The 18,533-nt window shown below is 36.7% G+C and overlaps 1 protein-coding gene across 2 annotated transcripts in view; it reads right to left on the bottom strand.

Annotated features, from left to right (window-relative positions):
- The window catches only part of PIN1 (peptidylprolyl cis/trans isomerase, NIMA-interacting 1), a 34,267-nt gene extending 23,324 nt beyond the window's left edge, over positions 1-10,943 (bottom strand). The window contains exon 1 of one of the 2 annotated variants that reach the window (XM_014068644.2): positions 10,814-10,943. In XM_014068644.2, coding sequence (XP_013924119.1) covers positions 10,814-10,871 — 58 coding nt within the window. In that variant the 5' untranslated portion in view covers positions 10,872-10,943. Of the gene's footprint in view, positions 1-8,149; positions 8,187-10,813 lie in introns of those variants that run through there. The other variant, XM_087710664.1, reaches the window with a different exon arrangement.
- Positions 10,944-18,533: the final 7,590 nt, after the last annotated feature.

Below are 18,533 nucleotides of genomic sequence, written 5' to 3' on the forward strand. Positions count from 1 at the left end.
GAAAAATGTTCGGCCAAATTCTGATAGGAAGGTTATGAAAGGTGAGCAAAATTTGTGAAGTGGACAACTTTATTAGCCAGAGGGTGTGCGTTGTCCTTTTCGCCATGTCGTGAGAAATGAATGTGAGAAATAAGTTTCTTGTATGTTTATTAAGAGAAAGTGCCTGACAGAAAGCTTAAACGATGTTTTGGGTGAATATGCAATTAAACATTGGTCGCTAAAGACAGTGAAAGATGAATAGAAAACATGCTTAATAAATGGAATGTTTAACAGGCAGTTCAATGCCAAACATATATACCACATGTATGATGTTCCTTTGACTGCTTTAATGTGTTTAGAATATATCTTCAAGAGGCAAAAAAGTGTTGCTTTTGCTGCCCTCTTGTGGTGCCTGGAGGCTTGGGGGGGGAGATGTAGTACAACAGGCTTCAGCAGAACCCTGATAAACTGAATGGCTTTAGATACATGGAGACTTAGGATCCAAGAGCTTAACGTGTTTAGTTCTGGGTGGGATTGCATTCCTAAAGCACAATTTGGGGATCCTGCTAGATTCATGACTCCTGCTCAAAGAGCAGATGGACATTGTGGCTAAGAGACCTTTTGTACAACTTTGGATTGAGCACCTTTCCTAGATTGAGAAGCCTTATGCTTAATAAGTTACGCTCTGGTCATTTTGCGTTTAGACTACTCCAATGCACTCTACATGGGGTTATCGTTGAAAAGCATTTGGAAGTTACAATCACATGAAAAATCTTAGGGGCCCCAAGGGTGGCACTATGCTACACCACGGTTGGATGAACTGCACTGGTTGTTGACTTGCTTCCTGGTCCAATTCAAGGTGCTCACATTTAAAGCACTTAATGGAATGAATCCAGGCTACCTGAGGAACCATCTCAGTCCAATGGGATTGGCCTGCCCCACTTGCTCTGGCAGAAAGGAGATGCTCAGGATCCTGCCAGGCAAGGAATTCCAGCTGGGGGAGGGGGTATCCGGAAGAAGAGCCTTTTCTGCCATGATTTCCATCCCTTGGAATATGATGCCTCTTGAGTTGAAATCTATCACCATCCTATTGTCCTTAGAAGAGAGGCTTAAAACATGGATTTGCCAACTGGCTTGGGATCCAACAAGGGCATCCCATTTTGGAGGGGACTAATTGACTAGTAGATCTCACCTCAACCCCATGCATGCACTGGTTCTTTTTATCCATTTGAATCTTAACTGTAATGTTTTAGCTTTTAACATCTGCTGTTTTAATGTTTTAATTCTCTTGTTGTTTTTTTATGACATTATAAGTTGCCCAGAGATGCTTGGTAGAGAGATGGGCATTTAATGAATACAAATAAATTCTTGTGCTGGTATTAGTATAGGTATGTTGATCAGGAATATGAACATACATGTTTCTTGTATGCAGATGATGCTAAACTTCTGGCTAAGAATCTAAATGATTTGCAGTAAATGTTAGGCTGTATAGCATAATGAGAAGCACAAATATGAAAAATAATGTAACCAAGGCCAAGCTTGTTGCCTTGGATAGGGAAAATGGAGCCAACAATGGCAAGTTATACATGAAGGGCAAAAGCAAATGAAAAAAATGAATTTATATAAGCTTCTTTGAATGTTTACTAAAGATGGGGAAATGGATAAAGACAATCTAAGATACAAGCAGGCTGATACAAAAGTACAGAGTAGTCTGTTGCCTAGTGTAAGTGAATGCTGAAAGGAGTATAAATGGCTGTATATAAGAATATACCTCTGCATATTTTTATAAGGAAATGAGAATTCAGTATGAAAACATAAAATGCAGATGGAATGGCCTACTGATGCATGAGCAATAAAGCAAGGAGACTTGTATAGAGCACATAAGTGACACAGTGGAAGGAAGGGTGTTTTGCAATGATAGAATGGTATGAAAAAGTAAAGTAAATGGTATTGGTATTAAGTTGTTTTAGCTATATTTTCTTTTTGTGTACTGCATTTATCTTTATTTTCTTATTTATTCCATTTCTATAGCTTAATATCTTTGGTTTACTATTTTTTACTCCTTTTCTCACTCTGCATAATATTGCTTATCATGAAAAAGAATATTATTGGTATGTTTCACTGGAAAATCATTATCCAAGACGATTTGTAAGCAACAACAATCAAATTTCTATCATTGAGATTTGGTATGTTCAGCTGCTATTATGAATAATTTTTCCATACAATATGCACATCACACACATAATATGCAATTTTACATGATTCATTTTGGCGCCAAAAGATTCAACAAGATTATAGGTGATGTTAAACTTTGCAATTACACCTCCTGAGTCACTAATGGGATAAGAAGAAAATGGTTTTTCTCTGTAAGACATACTCTTTAAAGAAATTGGGCCAAACTGTTAGGCTGGATAAATCTTAATAACCTAATATTCTTTTCTCATACTTTAATCACTGTAATTTACATCATTTACAGAAAATGCTAAAATTGTTTTTCAATGTTATTAATGACCTGAAAAACAGTCTGGTTTAGAATGAAAATCTAAAAATAAGCAATTATATTTAAAATCTCTTCACTTCAATCTATCTGTCAAAAATAGATATCTAAGTAGGCCTTTTAAATACAGAAAGAAAAATCCAGAGAAACAATTGATTTTCAGCCATTATGATTTTAAACTATTTTCTATTGTGAAAAAATGTAACCACTTTTCAACTACTTTGCTCATAAACTATAGAAGAAAAGTTAATAATAGAATAGCCAACTCTCCCATACCAACAATGGGAAAAAGTTACAAACATTGTATTAAACTGAAAAAGACTGCTAAGCAGCGTGAACACAGATCAGATTATAATATGATCATAGCTCATCTTCCAGAAAGTACTGTTAGGAAATAACTATTTTAGGTCTGAATTATATTTGAGGCCTTAAATTCATTCCAAGATCAAAAACATTAACAGAAATGAGGGTGGACTGCATGACAGTGCAAAAACTGTTATTTGCTTTTTAAAGACACTGTAGTCAACTCCAGATAGTTCTCAATTTACAACCATAAATGGAATGAGAATTTCTGTCCCCAAGCAAAGTGGCCCTTAAGTGAGTCATCACATGACCAGATCCAATTTACGACAATTTTTAGCATAATCATTAAACAAATCAGCATGGCTGTTAAGTGTTAAAGACACAGACTTTAAATGAGTCATGTGGTTGTTAATTGAAATTGAATTGATTTTGCTTTTCAGAAGCTTGCTGGGAAAGTCAAAAATCACAATCAAGCAATTGCAAGCCAATGCCACTATCATAAATGGAAGCCTGTTCCAAGCACTCAAATTAAGATTAAATGATCATGGGGATAGGTGAGACAATTGTAATTTCAAAGGTATATCATCACTTTTTCCAAACCAATGTAATTTTGAATCATTGTTAAATGAACAGTCGGAAATTGAGGACTACTTGTATAGACCTTTCTTAGTCCAATTGAGGCTAAGAAAAGCTGCAGGATCAACTGTCTAATGTAAAATTTTCCATGTAGTACCCTGACATTTAAACCTGGTTGCAAAAATCCATTTCAATTTTTTTTTACAAATTTAAAATAACATACAAATAACATGCCCTTCTTTTCTAACTTGTCTTTGAAAACTTCAGTATAGATGCTACATATATACCGTGACCCGTCAAAACCGCGGTCCACAAAAGCAGGCTCGACGAAAGCGCGTACATGACATCACAGCGCGACGAAAAAAATTAAAAATTGAAATAAAATTAAAATAAGCTGATTCACATAAAGGTAAGGGTTAGGTTTAGGGTTAGGGTTAGGTTAAGGGTTAGGGTTAGGTTTAGAGCGTTAGGGTTACGTTTAGCGTTAGGTTAAGGGTTAGCGTTAGGTTTAGCGTTAGGTTAAGGGTTAGGTTTAGGGTTAGGTTTGGGGGGGTTAGGGTAAGGTTTTCGCTTTAATTTTACATTTATCGATCACAGCGCGATGTTTTCGTCGCACTGTGATGACGTCACGTACGCGCTTTCGTCGAGCGCGCTTTTGTCTACCACGGTTTTGTGGTGGAACCCATATATACACTATATTGCCAAAAGTATTCGCTCACCCATACAAATAATCAGAATTGTGAGCAAATACTTTTGGCAATGTAGTGTATGTGCTTCCTACAAACACCCCCAATGAAACTGATTGAAGCGGTAGTTTATGTCTTTCCTACCTAATCTAAGTTCCACTGCCCTTTTTGAGGATCTCATCAACTTCATCCAATTATTACTTTCTCAGCCTTCCCTGTTCATACAATCCATTCACGTACTTGTTCATTTTCTTTACATAACTAAACTTTCTCGGTGTAGATATCTCTATCATCATTCACTTTTGCATTCAGTCTACACGCACACCTAATTCTAATAAAGTTGACAGTATGTCATAAAATGGGCATTTTGGTGGCAAAACTATACTTAACTGGAAAAAAGTAACCCTTATTTTTTTAAAAAATAACACGTGTTCTTATATGCAGAGCAGGTTATAGTAATAACAGTCACTTGCTAACAGCAAATGAACTATATGGGAGATAGATGTACACAAAGTTAGACACTGTGACCAACTTCAACCCTCTTAACTCTAATACAAGCAAAAGTAATTAAATAAGCAATGGAATAAAAAAATTAAGTGGTTGACAGGCCTGAACCTTGTCTAATTGCAGGAAGGGATACAGAACTGACTGCAAGCAAGAATTTACCTCAACAATTACCATGAAAAAAAATATAGTAACAGCAAAGTGCAATATTTTGATTGCACTTTGGTCAAAAGTTTCTTCCTAATGTAAATGGAGAGCACAAACTTAAATCTGTTTAAAAAGATCAACAAAGCAAAAGTATTTTTGGATGTGTTAAAAATGTAAGAGCAAGGCAATGTTATCTACAATACATTTGCTGGATGCACATTTTTGCACTGTCAATCTGCTTGAAAAAGAAGACAATTCACAGTAAAACATTATAATTTATAAATCTGAAATTCCTTATTTCAGATAATTTTGAAAAAGGAGTACCCTTACCTACAGACAAGGGCAATCTTTTAGAATGTGCATTTAAAAAAACAACTGTGAAGTTGCCGTTTGTTCAATTACCTATTACCAGTGGTGGCAAAGTGCCTATATCTGCTATTTTAATGATCAACATTCTAAGTGTCCAATTAAAATCATGGAATGATGGAGCACAGATATAATGTGGAATGAGAAACTACATTTTGCTCCAAAAATTTTTTAATCTTACTATATCTCTAAAAGAATCTTACAGATTCTAAGTCAAATCCTAGGATCACTCCTTTTAACTAAGTTCCAAGAACCTTATCATAAAATCACAAGATAAATACCGATAGATCTCAAAAAGTTATAGGGAAGAGGTGACACAATTTTGCACAATTTTTATTTCTTTAGGTATCACTATTTCCCAAGTGTTAATCCAAAAAAACAAAAGTAAATGAACTTAAATATGGAATTCATCCTGAATACTTTATAAGAGAGTACATTATTTTTTTTCCTTAAACCTTGAGAAGAACATCAGAAACAACTTCTCAATTATTTTTACCTTGTTCTAATGCAATTTTATCATTTTTGAAGGCAGCACAGCACACCCATGATTTTCAGAAGCTGCAGTGAGCTCCAACAAGCTACTGATGAATGTATTAGCTTTGTTTTCTTCCCATATTCATAATTATTTTAAAATTTCTAATATAGGAAGAAATTAATACATTTTGGGCAAGTTCTTATGCTATCACATGTATATATTTAGGGACATTTGTAAGAGAACTTCATTGTGGAAGCTGAAGGAAGTCCAAAGACAAGAAATCAAAATATACAAATGTGCCTGCATAGTTCTGGCAAAGATATGAAACTCAAGAAAACAAAAGCTAAACCATTAGTATTATAAACCTAAGAACAAGGCTCAATTTAGCTTTAAAAATATTTGTAAAAACTAAAAGGAAAAACAAAGTTAGAAGCTATCAAAGGTGTGGGGACTAAGCCATGTTTTCAACAAGATAGTTTATGCAGAATTATCATCTGTCTGAAAAGGTTAGATAGTGCACCCAATACCTGACTCTTTGGAAATCAGGTTCACCTGAAGAAATAATGGAATATGTGACATTTTTCAGAGCCATGGCTATCTATGATTATCTGCTCGTGACAAAGCGTGAATGTGTATCTAGGCACAATTCTTTATAGTAAGGAATTAGCCAGCAATCTGCTATTTTTCAGCTGAGATCTAGAAAAATTTCTAAGAACAGTGTCAAAAATTTATCAGCAATATCAAACTGAATAATCTAAAACACTGCCAAATTTGTGACTGGTGTTTGATTACAGTATGGCTTACTTTATAAATGCAAACTGTAGGAGAGATCTTGTAGGGCTCTAATAATAGGGAGATACTGTAACAATCTGAAAATCCGTTACATAATTGAAGCTTATTTCACTGAAGAGTGTCAATGAAAAGCTAAAAAAAAAAACTCAATGTGTAAGATAGCCTCATCAAGATTGCCTCGTGGTACAGTTATTAGAATGCAATATTGGGGTTCAATCCTGACAGGGCTCAAGGTTGACTCATCCTTCCATCCTTGCAAGGTCTGTAAAATGAGGAGCCAGATGGTTGGACACAATATGCTGGCATTGTAAACCGCTCAGTGTCATAAAGCACTGTGCTGAAAAGGATTGTGGGGCAGATGTAAGTCCAAGTGCTATTGCTATGAAGGTGTCAAGATTAAGTTAAACTGTATTTCAGTTGTTATGAAATCAGATGGCTACTAAAAAATAAAGCCTCAAACCAGTTCCACCTGATTTCTTAGGAAAATACGCTAGCATAATTGCCTATATGACAATCAAATAAAATAGGAAGTTGGGTTCGGCCAAAACCAGGAATGCATTTTTATTGGTTTGCAAGCTGCAGGCAGTTTACACGGCATGTCAAGTTTCATGTCCGAAACTAGGTGGACGCAATTTGCTTGTGGGATGTGTGAAGAGCTTTAAGGTTATCACTTTAACCCCCTCTCCTTTCCAAAACTGGAAAAGGGAAGTTCTTTTTAAAAAAATATTCTATGCACTCTGTAGGTCACAGAAGAGATGTCACATACAGTATATTGCCAAAAGTAATCGCTCACCTATCCAAATAATCAGAATCAGTTGTGAGCGAATACTTTTGGCAATATAGTGTATTTTTCAATCCTGACTTACCGGTATACATAATAGTGCCAGAAATATTCTGACCCAAAGAGGAAAACCTGGTAGATATATGGATATATGAGAAACCTTGCAAAATAGGAAGTGTCCCTGGGATATAATTATATTCAGATATATTCACATAACCCATTATAGGTTGGGGGGAATGAATCAGAATTAGAAAAATCCTATAAACCTGGGTATCATCTTCCTCCTACATTACAGAGTTAAATGGTCCCAAATAAATCATGGCATTTGTAAATGCTGCACGCCTACTTATACAACAGCTATTTATAATTCTAGCCAAAGTGGTGTCATGGAGCTGGTGCTCATTGTAAATTATATCACTATCAAATTTAAAAATTTCTATGCCACTCAGAGTCACTATACCAGTGAGATGGGCAGCATAAGAAATTTAATACAATAAAGTGAAATCTGCAGGGGAAATCCAATGTGATCATATTTAACTTCAAAACCGGCCATCTCAAAATGGGTATATTAGTTTAAACATAAGTCAAAGCAGACTTACTGAACGATATTTCCAGTTCTCTGAAAGAAAAAAGGTTACTTACAATATAATGAACGCAATGTCAGCTTTAAGAGATGCAAATAGATTGGAGAGGATGTCACTGTGGTTAATGAACAGTCCTGAGGCAAAAAAGGCTTCCTTTAAAAAGTGGAAGTCTAAAATTAAGAGGAGCAAAAAGAACTCAATGCCAACAAAAGCAAATTTTACTTTTTAATAAAGTAGATGAAAAAGCAAAGCAATTTGGAAAGCCTAATTACAAGTTTCAACAAAATGCTGCAAAATGGAGTGCTCACATTCAGAATTTTGCTCATCCAATATAACAACCCTCTGTTTCCTATTTCTCTGACTGATACACAGTCTACAAGCATGATTGCCCCATGTTCAGTCATTATTCATTGGGGGGGGGATGTTTTTTGTGCTCCATAAATCTTCAATGCATCCTACCTTTATCTTTTTCGTCCTCCATTTCTTAGCACAATTTTTTCCCGTGGACAATGTGAGCCTGTTTCCTGCTGAGAAGTAGCTTGGCTAAATGCCTCTGTACTTCCTGATTTGATCTGTAGTCCTTCCTCTTTCTATTCTTTCCTGGGACTACACACATGTAACCCTTTCTAATGCTGTATGGGGAGAGGTTTCACCATTTGCTTTCTCTATCTTTTTTTCTAATTCTGCAAATATTAAAATAATTTTGAACAAATTGTTATAAAATATGCATTTTTTCAAGTTTGGCTTATTAATAATGAGCAAGCAAACTTCAACATCTCTAGATCCATCAAAAGTGGAGGAAGAAGAATCAGAATAGCTACACAATTAAATTATAAGACTAAAAAGAATACTAAGCAAAAATACAAGCAGCTCCATGACTGCAGAAAATGCAGAGTCAGCAAAGCCTTATTTTCTAAAAGAATGATATCAAACAGATGCAACAGAATTACATTTAGACTTAACAAACATACTAAAAACGTAAAAATCTATAAATTTAGATAGCATATTATAGTTAAAACATGATCAAACTACGTATTTGGGGGTAAATCCAGCTTCCAATCTATACCAGTTATAAAATCTCAAATGGATGACTATTTCTCAACCTAGCCTACCTTCTTGCAGAGTGGTTACAAAGATAAAATATGGGGAGGAACCCTGCCTCCACCTTGGAGGAAAATTGGGGAAGAAATGTCATAATGCAATGTAGTTGCTATAATCCACCATTATTCAAAAGGTAAATACACTTTTTGCTTTTTATAAAAATATATAATATATATAATATATATAATATATATATATATATAAATCCAAAAACTGTTTTAAGATAAATTGATTGAAATCAAAGTCAAAGGCTGAATACCCCGAAACAGCACTTTGTTGAGCAAGAATCCTTGTAACTTCTATAAGAGAACATATTGCCTTAAAAACCTTTTAAAATTCAATTAGTGTTAGAAAACATATATAGAGTGGCCAATTACTATACTTCGCCAAAGGCATCTATAAATATGTGAGAAGAGAATAAATCTTTTTAATCAAAAATGGTTTAAGTAGGAAGTTGAGGGTAGCAATGAATGGCTACTATGCATCATTAGTATCTCAAAGGATAGTTACATGCTAGAGAACAAGGTAACAGATAAAATAATTTGTAGAAGACAAATTATTTAACCTAGTGAAATCTTCCCATTGTATACCTTCAAACTGTTGAGCAGGCATGAAAATGGCAAATGAGATTCAACACATTTACAAAATCCTATGTTTCAGTAAAATACCAGCTTGGTGAGAAATAAATAAAAACTAGATATCCAAAAAATAGGATAATGGTGGAGAGCTCAAAAGAAGTAAAATCATTGTGCAACAGCAGTAGGAACCTTGATGATAGGAGTAACTGTAAATTTTTGCAAAATGATGAATATGGAGAAAATTAACAGGAGCATTTTCTACTTTTTAGAAAACTAAAATTTGAGGTCACACAACAAATTGCCACAAGCAAATGCTTCACAAAATGCATAACTTAGGGAATTCACAGTTCTAAGTCTAAGAATTTTAAGAGGGGATTAAGCAATTTCACAGTGAAGATATTGTGCTTTTTTTAAATAAAGGAGAGCGTCCATATTCAGAAATCATGCTGGATACTGTTTGTATATTTGGGACAGGAGTAGTGGAAAAGCTTCAAGTTCTGTTGCTTTGTTTCTTACATGCTTCCGAACGCCTCCCCCTCCCCAAATTCCTAATATTCTGATTACTGCAGTGGAGGAATCCTTCCTCTGATTCATCAGAGATCCTTCCATGATTTTTCAGAACAGCTCCTCCCCTCTCCCGCCCCAGAAGCACACATAACTCTATTTTGAATTCACAATATCGGGTCGAAAATGTAAACTGGGATGGTGCCAAATGACATTCACTTACATAATTCTGTAGTTTTTAAGTCCTGAAAACACCAAGATTCCTAATGAAACGGGGGGGGGGGGAAATCCCTTAAGGGCAGGTAGGGGTGGGTGCTTATTTCATTGAAACGAATAAGAAAAAACGATGATAAAATTAATTGGAAGTTTATTGTTTTATTTTTTTCAAAACACCGTCAAAGAAATGAATAGCTATGGAGAGAAAGAGGGGAAAGCGGGGGCGGGGGGAGGAATGGAGCAAAAGGGGAGGGCAAAAGAATTCGGAGATAAACGGATTTAACAAAAAGAAGGGGAGGGGAGGGGGGAAAACGCGATGTACATGATGCCCGTTTTCAAAAGCCTGCGCTGTTTTTCGAGGAGCCGTAGCAGCATGCAGCCCGCCCTAACACGTAACGCCTCATACTGAACACCCCCTCAGAAAGCCTTCCATCCAAATTCAAATCCCTCCGTTCGATACCGGAGATTTTCCTCCCCGTCTTCAACCGTCTTTTCACGGGAACTCTTCTTTTCCAAGGGGGGGGGGGGAGGCCGCCACTCCCTCAGGCAAAAAGGCCTCATTGACCCACCCCCACCGCTACCACTACCACCCCCGGTGTGTCAAGGCCTTCTATTGTCGCTTCAGACGGGGACGTGCACGTACAAACTTTCTCGCACCCCACCCCCCACACCCCGCGGGGCACCCCCAGATCCAGCCCTCATCCCTTCCCCTCCGCGGCGGTACCGGAGCTGCGGCTCATGCGCTTCTCCCAGCCCGCGGGGAGCTTCTCCTCCTCCGCCATCTTTCCTCCTCTCACAGCACAGGCAAGCGCAGATCCGGGCCACGCCCACTTCTCCTGGCAACGCCGCCACCGCCGCGCGCGCTGAATAGGCACCACGCGCCGGGCTATCTCGCGACAGCCAGCGCTTCTTCCCCTGCCATTGGCCTCTCTGGCGGGAAAGCCTCCTTCCTATTGGCGGGTTTTGTGGAAAAAAAAAAGAAGGGATGGAATCCCGCTCGGAGAAGGAAGGCCTATCTAACCTGTCCACTATTTCAGCCTCATTGAAACCCAAGGGTGTTTATTTTTTCCAAGAGGCAACTGGACATTCTGGTTTTTCTTTGAAGACGTTTCGCTTCTCATCCAAGAAGCTTCTTCAGCTCAGGAAAGTTCTTGGATGAGAAGCGAAACGTCTTCAAAGAAAAACCAGAAAGTCCAGTTGCCTCTTGAAAAAGCACCTTTGGGACAACCATGACCTGCATGACTGAGAATCTCCGTAGACTATTGGTAGAGGCAGTGGAGGTGGTGGTGGAGGCTGCAGTGGAAGATTGAAAGGAGGATGAATCTTTAAAAGGCTAGGCTCTGTTGAAGCCTGAGGCGCAAAGATGGAAAATCTTCATAATATCAACAAATCGGATTGCATTCTCTAAATTGGTGACCGCTGTGCCATTTTGAATTGTATCCTGAAATTCTCCAGTCTTGAGCTGGAAACTGAGACTTCGAGCTCGAGGAGAATTTGCCTGTAACGAAATCAAGAACCATTGCATTAATACCAGCTAGAGATGCAGGCAGATAAGTTGCTCACTTCTCCAATTCCAAGATTAGTGACGGGCAGTTTTGAAAGTCAATCTCTGAACTGTAACTGTGCTAAACTTAAGTGCTGTAAGAGGATAGTATTAGTCTTACTTGAGCCTCGTGACTATTTCCAGTCTTGGCATCTGGGTCCTCCATAAGCAGCAGAAAACAGCCATGCCAGGCTTTTTATTATTACATTTATAGGCTATTTTCTTTCATTGTGGCTCAGCCTGCGGAACAATTGTCAATGTAAATTTCGTGGGTAAATTTTTAATGTCAGAGTAAATGTTTAATGTCAGAGAGCCATTTGCAGTTTGGGTCTCTAACCAAGATCATTTTCAGCTCTTCTACCGTGAAATTACAAATAGTGCGCAACTTACAACAGTTCATTTAGTGACATCATTGAAAAAAGTGACATGACCATTTTTCACACTTACAACCATTACAACCTCCTCATTGTCATGTGATCAAAACTCAGACGCTTGACAATTGACTCATATTTATGATAGTGTCCTGGTGCTTATCTTTTGCAACCTTCTGGCAAGCAAAGTCAATGTGGAATCCAGATTCGTTTAACATTGGTGTTACTAATTTAACAAGTGTACTGATTCACTTAACAATTGTGGCAAGGAAGGTCATAAAATGGGGCAAAACTCACTTAACAAATGTCTCATTTAGCAACATAAATTTTGGCCTCCATTGTGGTCCTGAAATTGAAGAGGAGGTGGTTGAAGCTGAAACGTTATCTATTCTTACTTGTGAAAAACACCAGGAAATTCAGTCTCCCACAGTAACAAATGCAGTCTCTCGACTTCTCCCACACATAGGCTTGGACAACATAAAAGTGAGTATATTGTTGCCCATGCTTAAGATGCTTGGTCACTTTGGGCAGGGTTGTCTAAAAAACAGTTCGGTTTGGGTGCAAGAGACCTGAAATGGGAAACACAAAGAATGACCAGCAACTGAGTGTCTGAAGAATTGCTTGTGCAGCTGGGTAATAACATCATTTGCCTAAATCCAGTACAGCATAGTTGAGTGGTCTCAAACTAAAATATTGGGTGCTTAGGGGAATGAGGTAATTAGCCCAAGGGCTGCAATATTGAAGTGTCAAATTCTTGACATAAAAGTCTCTATAGGTGGATCATGTTTTATGATATGCAATTAATCATAAGGTCATTACGGTAAGTTAAAAATGTTGCAAACTAATTGGTCTTGCCCAATAGCCCTTGGAAGATCATGTTATGTGTCTTTGCTCAATCCTTTGCTTTATTTCATTGTATCTTCGCATTATGGTAAAATAGAGGCAACCGTTTTCTTTATCAGATTTCAGAGCGTGCAAGAAGGGAGAACTTTAGTAGACCTGTATTCATTTGTTTAGCTCCCATTCTGGAGTCCAAAGTGCATTCCAGGTGCATTTGATACCAAAAGTAGGCTGCTCTCACAAAATGGCAGATTATTAATTATGTGGCATCAAGTCATTTTTGACTCCTAGGGATCACGAGTACACTTCATGACGATCTATTCCTGTCAAATTTTCCAATGGTGCTTTCATTGCCACTATAACTGAGTCCATTCATCTTGTTGCTGTACATCCTCTTTCCTTTCACCTCTTCCACCATTACAGCCTTTTCTAAAGAGCTGTGCCTTCACCTATTGTGCCCAAAATAGGATAATTTGAGCCTAGTCATTTGTGCTTGAGGGAGAACATGGTGATCACAGCGACGAATCACTGAATTGATTTGTTTGATGATCCATTACAGGCAGTCCTCAATTTATGAGCACAATTGAGCTTAAGTGAGAAATTTGTTAAGTGAGTTTTGCCCCATTTTATGATTTTTCTTGCCACCTTTGTTAAGTGAATCACTGCAGTTGTTAAATTAGTAACCCAGTTGCTAAGTGAATCTGGTTTCCCCATTGACTCTGCTTGTAGAAGGTTGCAAAAGGTGATCACATGACCCAGGGACCACTGCAACTGTCATAAATGTGAGTCAGTTGTCAAGCATCTGAATGCAAATCACATAACCATGGGGATGCTACAATGGTGGTAAGTCTGAAAAACAGTCATGTCTATTTTTTCAATGCCGTAACTTCGAACCGTCACTGAGTGAACTGTTGTAAGTCGAGGACTACCTGTAATTTATTTTCTTTTCTGTCCACCATATTCTCAGGAGCCTTCTCCAACACCAAGTTCAAAGGTGTCAATACTCTTCCTCTCCTGCTTCTTCAAAGTCCAACTTTTGCTTCCATACGGTGCACAGGAAATGCCATAGCTTGCACCATTCTAGTTTTTGTAGGTATAGATAAATCACAGTAATTTGAATATCTTTTCCAAGGCTTTCACGGCTATTCTACCAAGTATTAATCTGTAGCAATTTTTATGCTTGTTCCTTCACTGTTGATGGTTAATCCTAAAAGGAAGAAACTATCCACCATTTCAGTATCTTCATACTAGTAAACATGGTGATAGGCATTGCAAAAAAGCTACCCTTAAAATAAATCCACAAGAGGACTCCAAATTTGACCGCTTTGCAAAAACTTGCTTAGTTTGCATATTCTATGGAACGGTATTCTATTAAAATGGAAGAAGTTTTGTAGCACCTTTTCTCAGTTGTGGCTATGAAAGGGGAAGCGATGTGATGGACTACAGTGAAGCAGCGGTTTTCCAGGGAAGAGGAACCACATTTCAATGACAGGAGGAGGCAAGAGACAACACAGCCTGGTCTTGGATCAGAAAAAAATGGAAGATATTTGGGATAGTCGTAGAATTTCTCACAGTGTATTTGTTAGGGTTTAGAGCAGTATAGACAAGATTCTCTCTATATAGTGCAAGTAAATAAAGACCTGAACTTTGGCTGGATTGTTCTATGTCAGTTCTTGGGCTGAGCCTGACATTTTCCAACTACCTAAAATTTGATGGTAAAAAAAAGGTACCAACAGACTCCTGATTTTTTTGCCACCATAGGTACACATTTCTCCTGTTATATTTTTATTATAACATTTTGTAAATTACAGTAGATCGCAGGATGGTAGCAATAAGTGACAACCGCTAATGAGAATGTGTAAACAGGATTGGAAACTTAACTGGAGGCTAAGGAAGGGAACATTGTACTCTGAACAAGCTCTTTACTAAGGAATGTAATGGATTTCTCTTTTCTGCAGAACTCCATATATTACTATGATGAATCCTAATTCTAAATTATTTTACTGCTGTCAATAACTCACCAATAAATACGTTAGAATATAGAAATATACAGAAAATATTCATAGCCCTTGTCAAGCTTAATTATAAGTCTTTTTATTTTTGTGGAATTTAAAGGGCAAACTGTTCTGTCTTTTGTCCCTAAAATATAAGTATACTGGTACTGATTATTAACACCAGGATAGATGGGGAGAAATGTTCTAGAGGCTAAATAAATGGATCTGGACTGTTGCTGCCAAAGTAGCTTGTTCCTAGGAGAGGCTCACAAAAAATTTCCTTGCTCGAATACTTGAAAAATAGATTCCATCTATCAAAAAATGTCATTTGGCAAGGCCTAGAAGGCTTTTCTATCACAGAGTGTGCCCTATGGAACATCCTGCCCTTCCAAGATCCAGTTTGGCCCTAACACTGCTGGCATTTCATAAAAGCTTTTAAAACATTGCTATGGGGTTAGAAGATTACCATGATCTGTGAGATTGATATGTCATCTGCTGATTTACATTTTCTTCAGTTGTCATTAGGTATATATCTCATTGTTCAGTAACTCTATATTAGTCACCCGAGGTTACTATTTTGAAATAAGTAGCCATATAAATTGATTCAAACAATTCATAAATGCTTTTAATTTATACGATATTTTGTTGAAAAGACCATGCTATGCTATAGTTTATTTTTCTGACTTCCAATGACTCTCCATGTTTATAGGTTATTGTGTATTTGTTGTGATTGTGTTGCATTGTTTCAATTTTTTGTTTTAAAGTTACTTTAAGACACTCATAATTCTGTGTGTATGTCCATGCTACAGATATACCACCCATATATACATGATATATGCTTAGTTGTCAGTCCCACCAATAACCACATACCTATATATGCAGTATATCATTCCCCTGTAATCAATAAGAATGTTCCTTAAGTATATATTAGAATATGTATTGATAAATCCAAAATTTAGTTTTTCTAAGCAATTCCCATTTAAAGATGGGAAATATACTAAATGACTAATATTATCATGTTTAGGTAGATGTAAATATCCTTTTTGCAGTTTCATTAATTAATTTTTGTGCATGTACTACATTATTGGGTATTTTTTAACCCAGTAATTAGTTTTATGGTTATAATCTAAGCTATTAAAAAAGAAATAAAATATATACAATCATATATGAAATCACTATCCCAATATAATGAATGCATCAAAAATTAAAACCAGGTTGTCAAATGTTTTTTAAATTTATATTTATTAAATATTGTAGTTACAGTAATAAAAGCAAATACAAATTAAACTCAGAAAAATGAAACTATAAAAATGCAAAGAAAGAAAACGATTTTTAAAAACCTGCAAAGTAACTTCCAACCTTTATCAAAAATAAAAACATATTTGATAACTCTTTATCCCCTGTAAGATTACAAATAAGTATCTAGTGTTCCCATAACCCATCTCTTAGCTATATGTAAATTCATGAATCATCAACTTTTCAGTCCTGGTGTTATGTTAGAAAACTAACTTCGTATTCCTTCCTTTTTTTTTAAACAATCTTATTCCTTAATTCATTCAGACGTTGTCATAAGATTTGGCCTCTTCAATTTTTCTTCCTTCTTCCCATCACAGAGGCTTCTTCAAGGCTTTAGTAAATCTCGTTTTTAAATACAATAAAAAGTCATTATCCAAGTCATTGTCTTGATTTGTTATTTGTATTTCCACTTTGATTTTCAAAGCTTTAATCAGCTTCTGGATATCCAGTAAAAAGTCCTTATCAGGATCACTTCCCTGGCTTCTCATTTGTAATTATCTATCTTATAATCCACACCATTACGGGTTCTATTATTTCTGCATTTTTTGGACATAAGTCTAGCCACAGCAGCAGACATTATTGCTGACATTTCTGAAAACTTTAGCTACTAATATTTGGCCCAATTTTTGAAAAAAAATATGAATTATTTCTAATGTTAAAGTATTTTGTGTCATTTTAGAAATTCCCACATTAATTGAAGAACAGAGTTTATACTTTTTTTTCTTTTTCTGCCTGGAATTTTTAGACCTAATATCCAATTTTAATTCATAAAGCTAAAGTTCTTATTTTGAATTAAGAAAGGCAAAAACATTCTGGTTCCAGTGAGATGGTGTTTTATTTAATTATTCAAAATCTTATAGTAAAAGCCCAAATCCCAAAGCTGTCTGGACCTTAATTTGTTTATACCTTTCTTCGATCAAACTTATTTAACCTTTTGCTGCTTATTTCCAATTCTTTAATTTTATTAACATAGTAAAAAAAATTGTTGAAGGGGGAAAGTAAACTCACCAGTGGTTTCCCAAACTTTTCATTTTGAATATATCTACTAAAATAGTAAATATGCAATCATTGAAGATAATTAGAAAGTAAGGATAACGAATTCGGTGCCTTTTAAAAACTCTACCACATTTGTGAGCAAGATGGCTGGTTCCTTCATTTCCTGGCTTTCAGTCCCATGGGAGACTGTTATCCTGCAGTCTCCTCAAAAGGAACAACCATCCAAAGCATATGTAGGTGATCTCCTATCCCTCAGGTGTCAAACTCAATTGCGTCACATGACGTATTGAAATGTTTTTGTCTTTGCGGAGCTGGGGGAGCGTGGCCTGCACATGACGCATCTGGCCCATGGGCCACCAGTTTGACACCCCTGTCCTATCATATCCTTATTTAGGGACGTTCCAAAGAACCTTTACTTGTCGGTTCTTCAGTCTTCAACTCCATTCTGTCATGCCTCCACCTGAAGTCCCAGATTATCAAATTTTATACTGCCTAGGAAATGAATGATTTAGCCAGATGCTGGAAATGCAATATAGATACAATATACAACTTCCCAAGGAGACATTCTACACTTATAGAGTCCTCTCTAATGCACTACCTTTTCTATGTATACATATCTGCTGCTATATAATGTACAGAATGAAAAATGAGATAAGGTTTTGTCATCTCTATCTTGATGACAACTCAGTTCACATTTATTGCCTCCTAGTAGCTTCATTATATGTTAAATGGGACCATGAGTACTGCCAAAGCGCAAAAATCTTCATCTATTTATGCTACTAAAACTCTCCTATCTGTTTATAATCTTCAATTGGGCAAAACCATGCATTATCGGACAACATTTTTGAACTAAGATATCTCAAGTAGGCTAACTTAAAAATGCATCCAAAATCCAGGACCTGTTATTCCAGTGGGATTGAAATTTCAAGGATCTTCACACCATTTGTATTGGCAAAGTTGTGGCCACTGCAGCATCACACTCCAGCCAGTCACATTATTGCGATTTCTGATGCTCCTGTCAACATCCCACAAGCAAAGTCAATGGGGCAGCTGGCAGGAAGTTGGAATTCATTCCACTTCCATTGCTTTTTTGCCTACCCATGGCTATTCTATATTGGTTTAGATAAAGAAGTCTCACAGAAATGACCCAATGGGCCATGGTTTCTCTAATCTTTATTTCTAGAAACAACCAGCCAAATCACTGGATACAATATATGCAATGCAACACCTTGTTCAAAGATGGTGAAAGATACGATCCAATGCCCCCAAAGTCAAAGAGAACAGAATTGCATTCCTAATTCTCCTTTGCTAAGATCATCACATACAACAGAAACCAAAGTAGATTCTCCCCCATAACAGACCTAAAGCACGACTTTAAACTGGCACTGCCCTCTCCTATTAAAT

Source organism: Thamnophis sirtalis, unplaced genomic scaffold, assembly GCF_051295495.1.
Source record: "Thamnophis sirtalis isolate CommonGarterSnake01/CBP01778 unplaced genomic scaffold, rThaSir2_p1.2 scaffold_3, whole genome shotgun sequence".
Classification (NCBI taxonomy): Eukaryota; Metazoa; Chordata; class Lepidosauria; order Squamata; family Natricidae; genus Thamnophis; species Thamnophis sirtalis.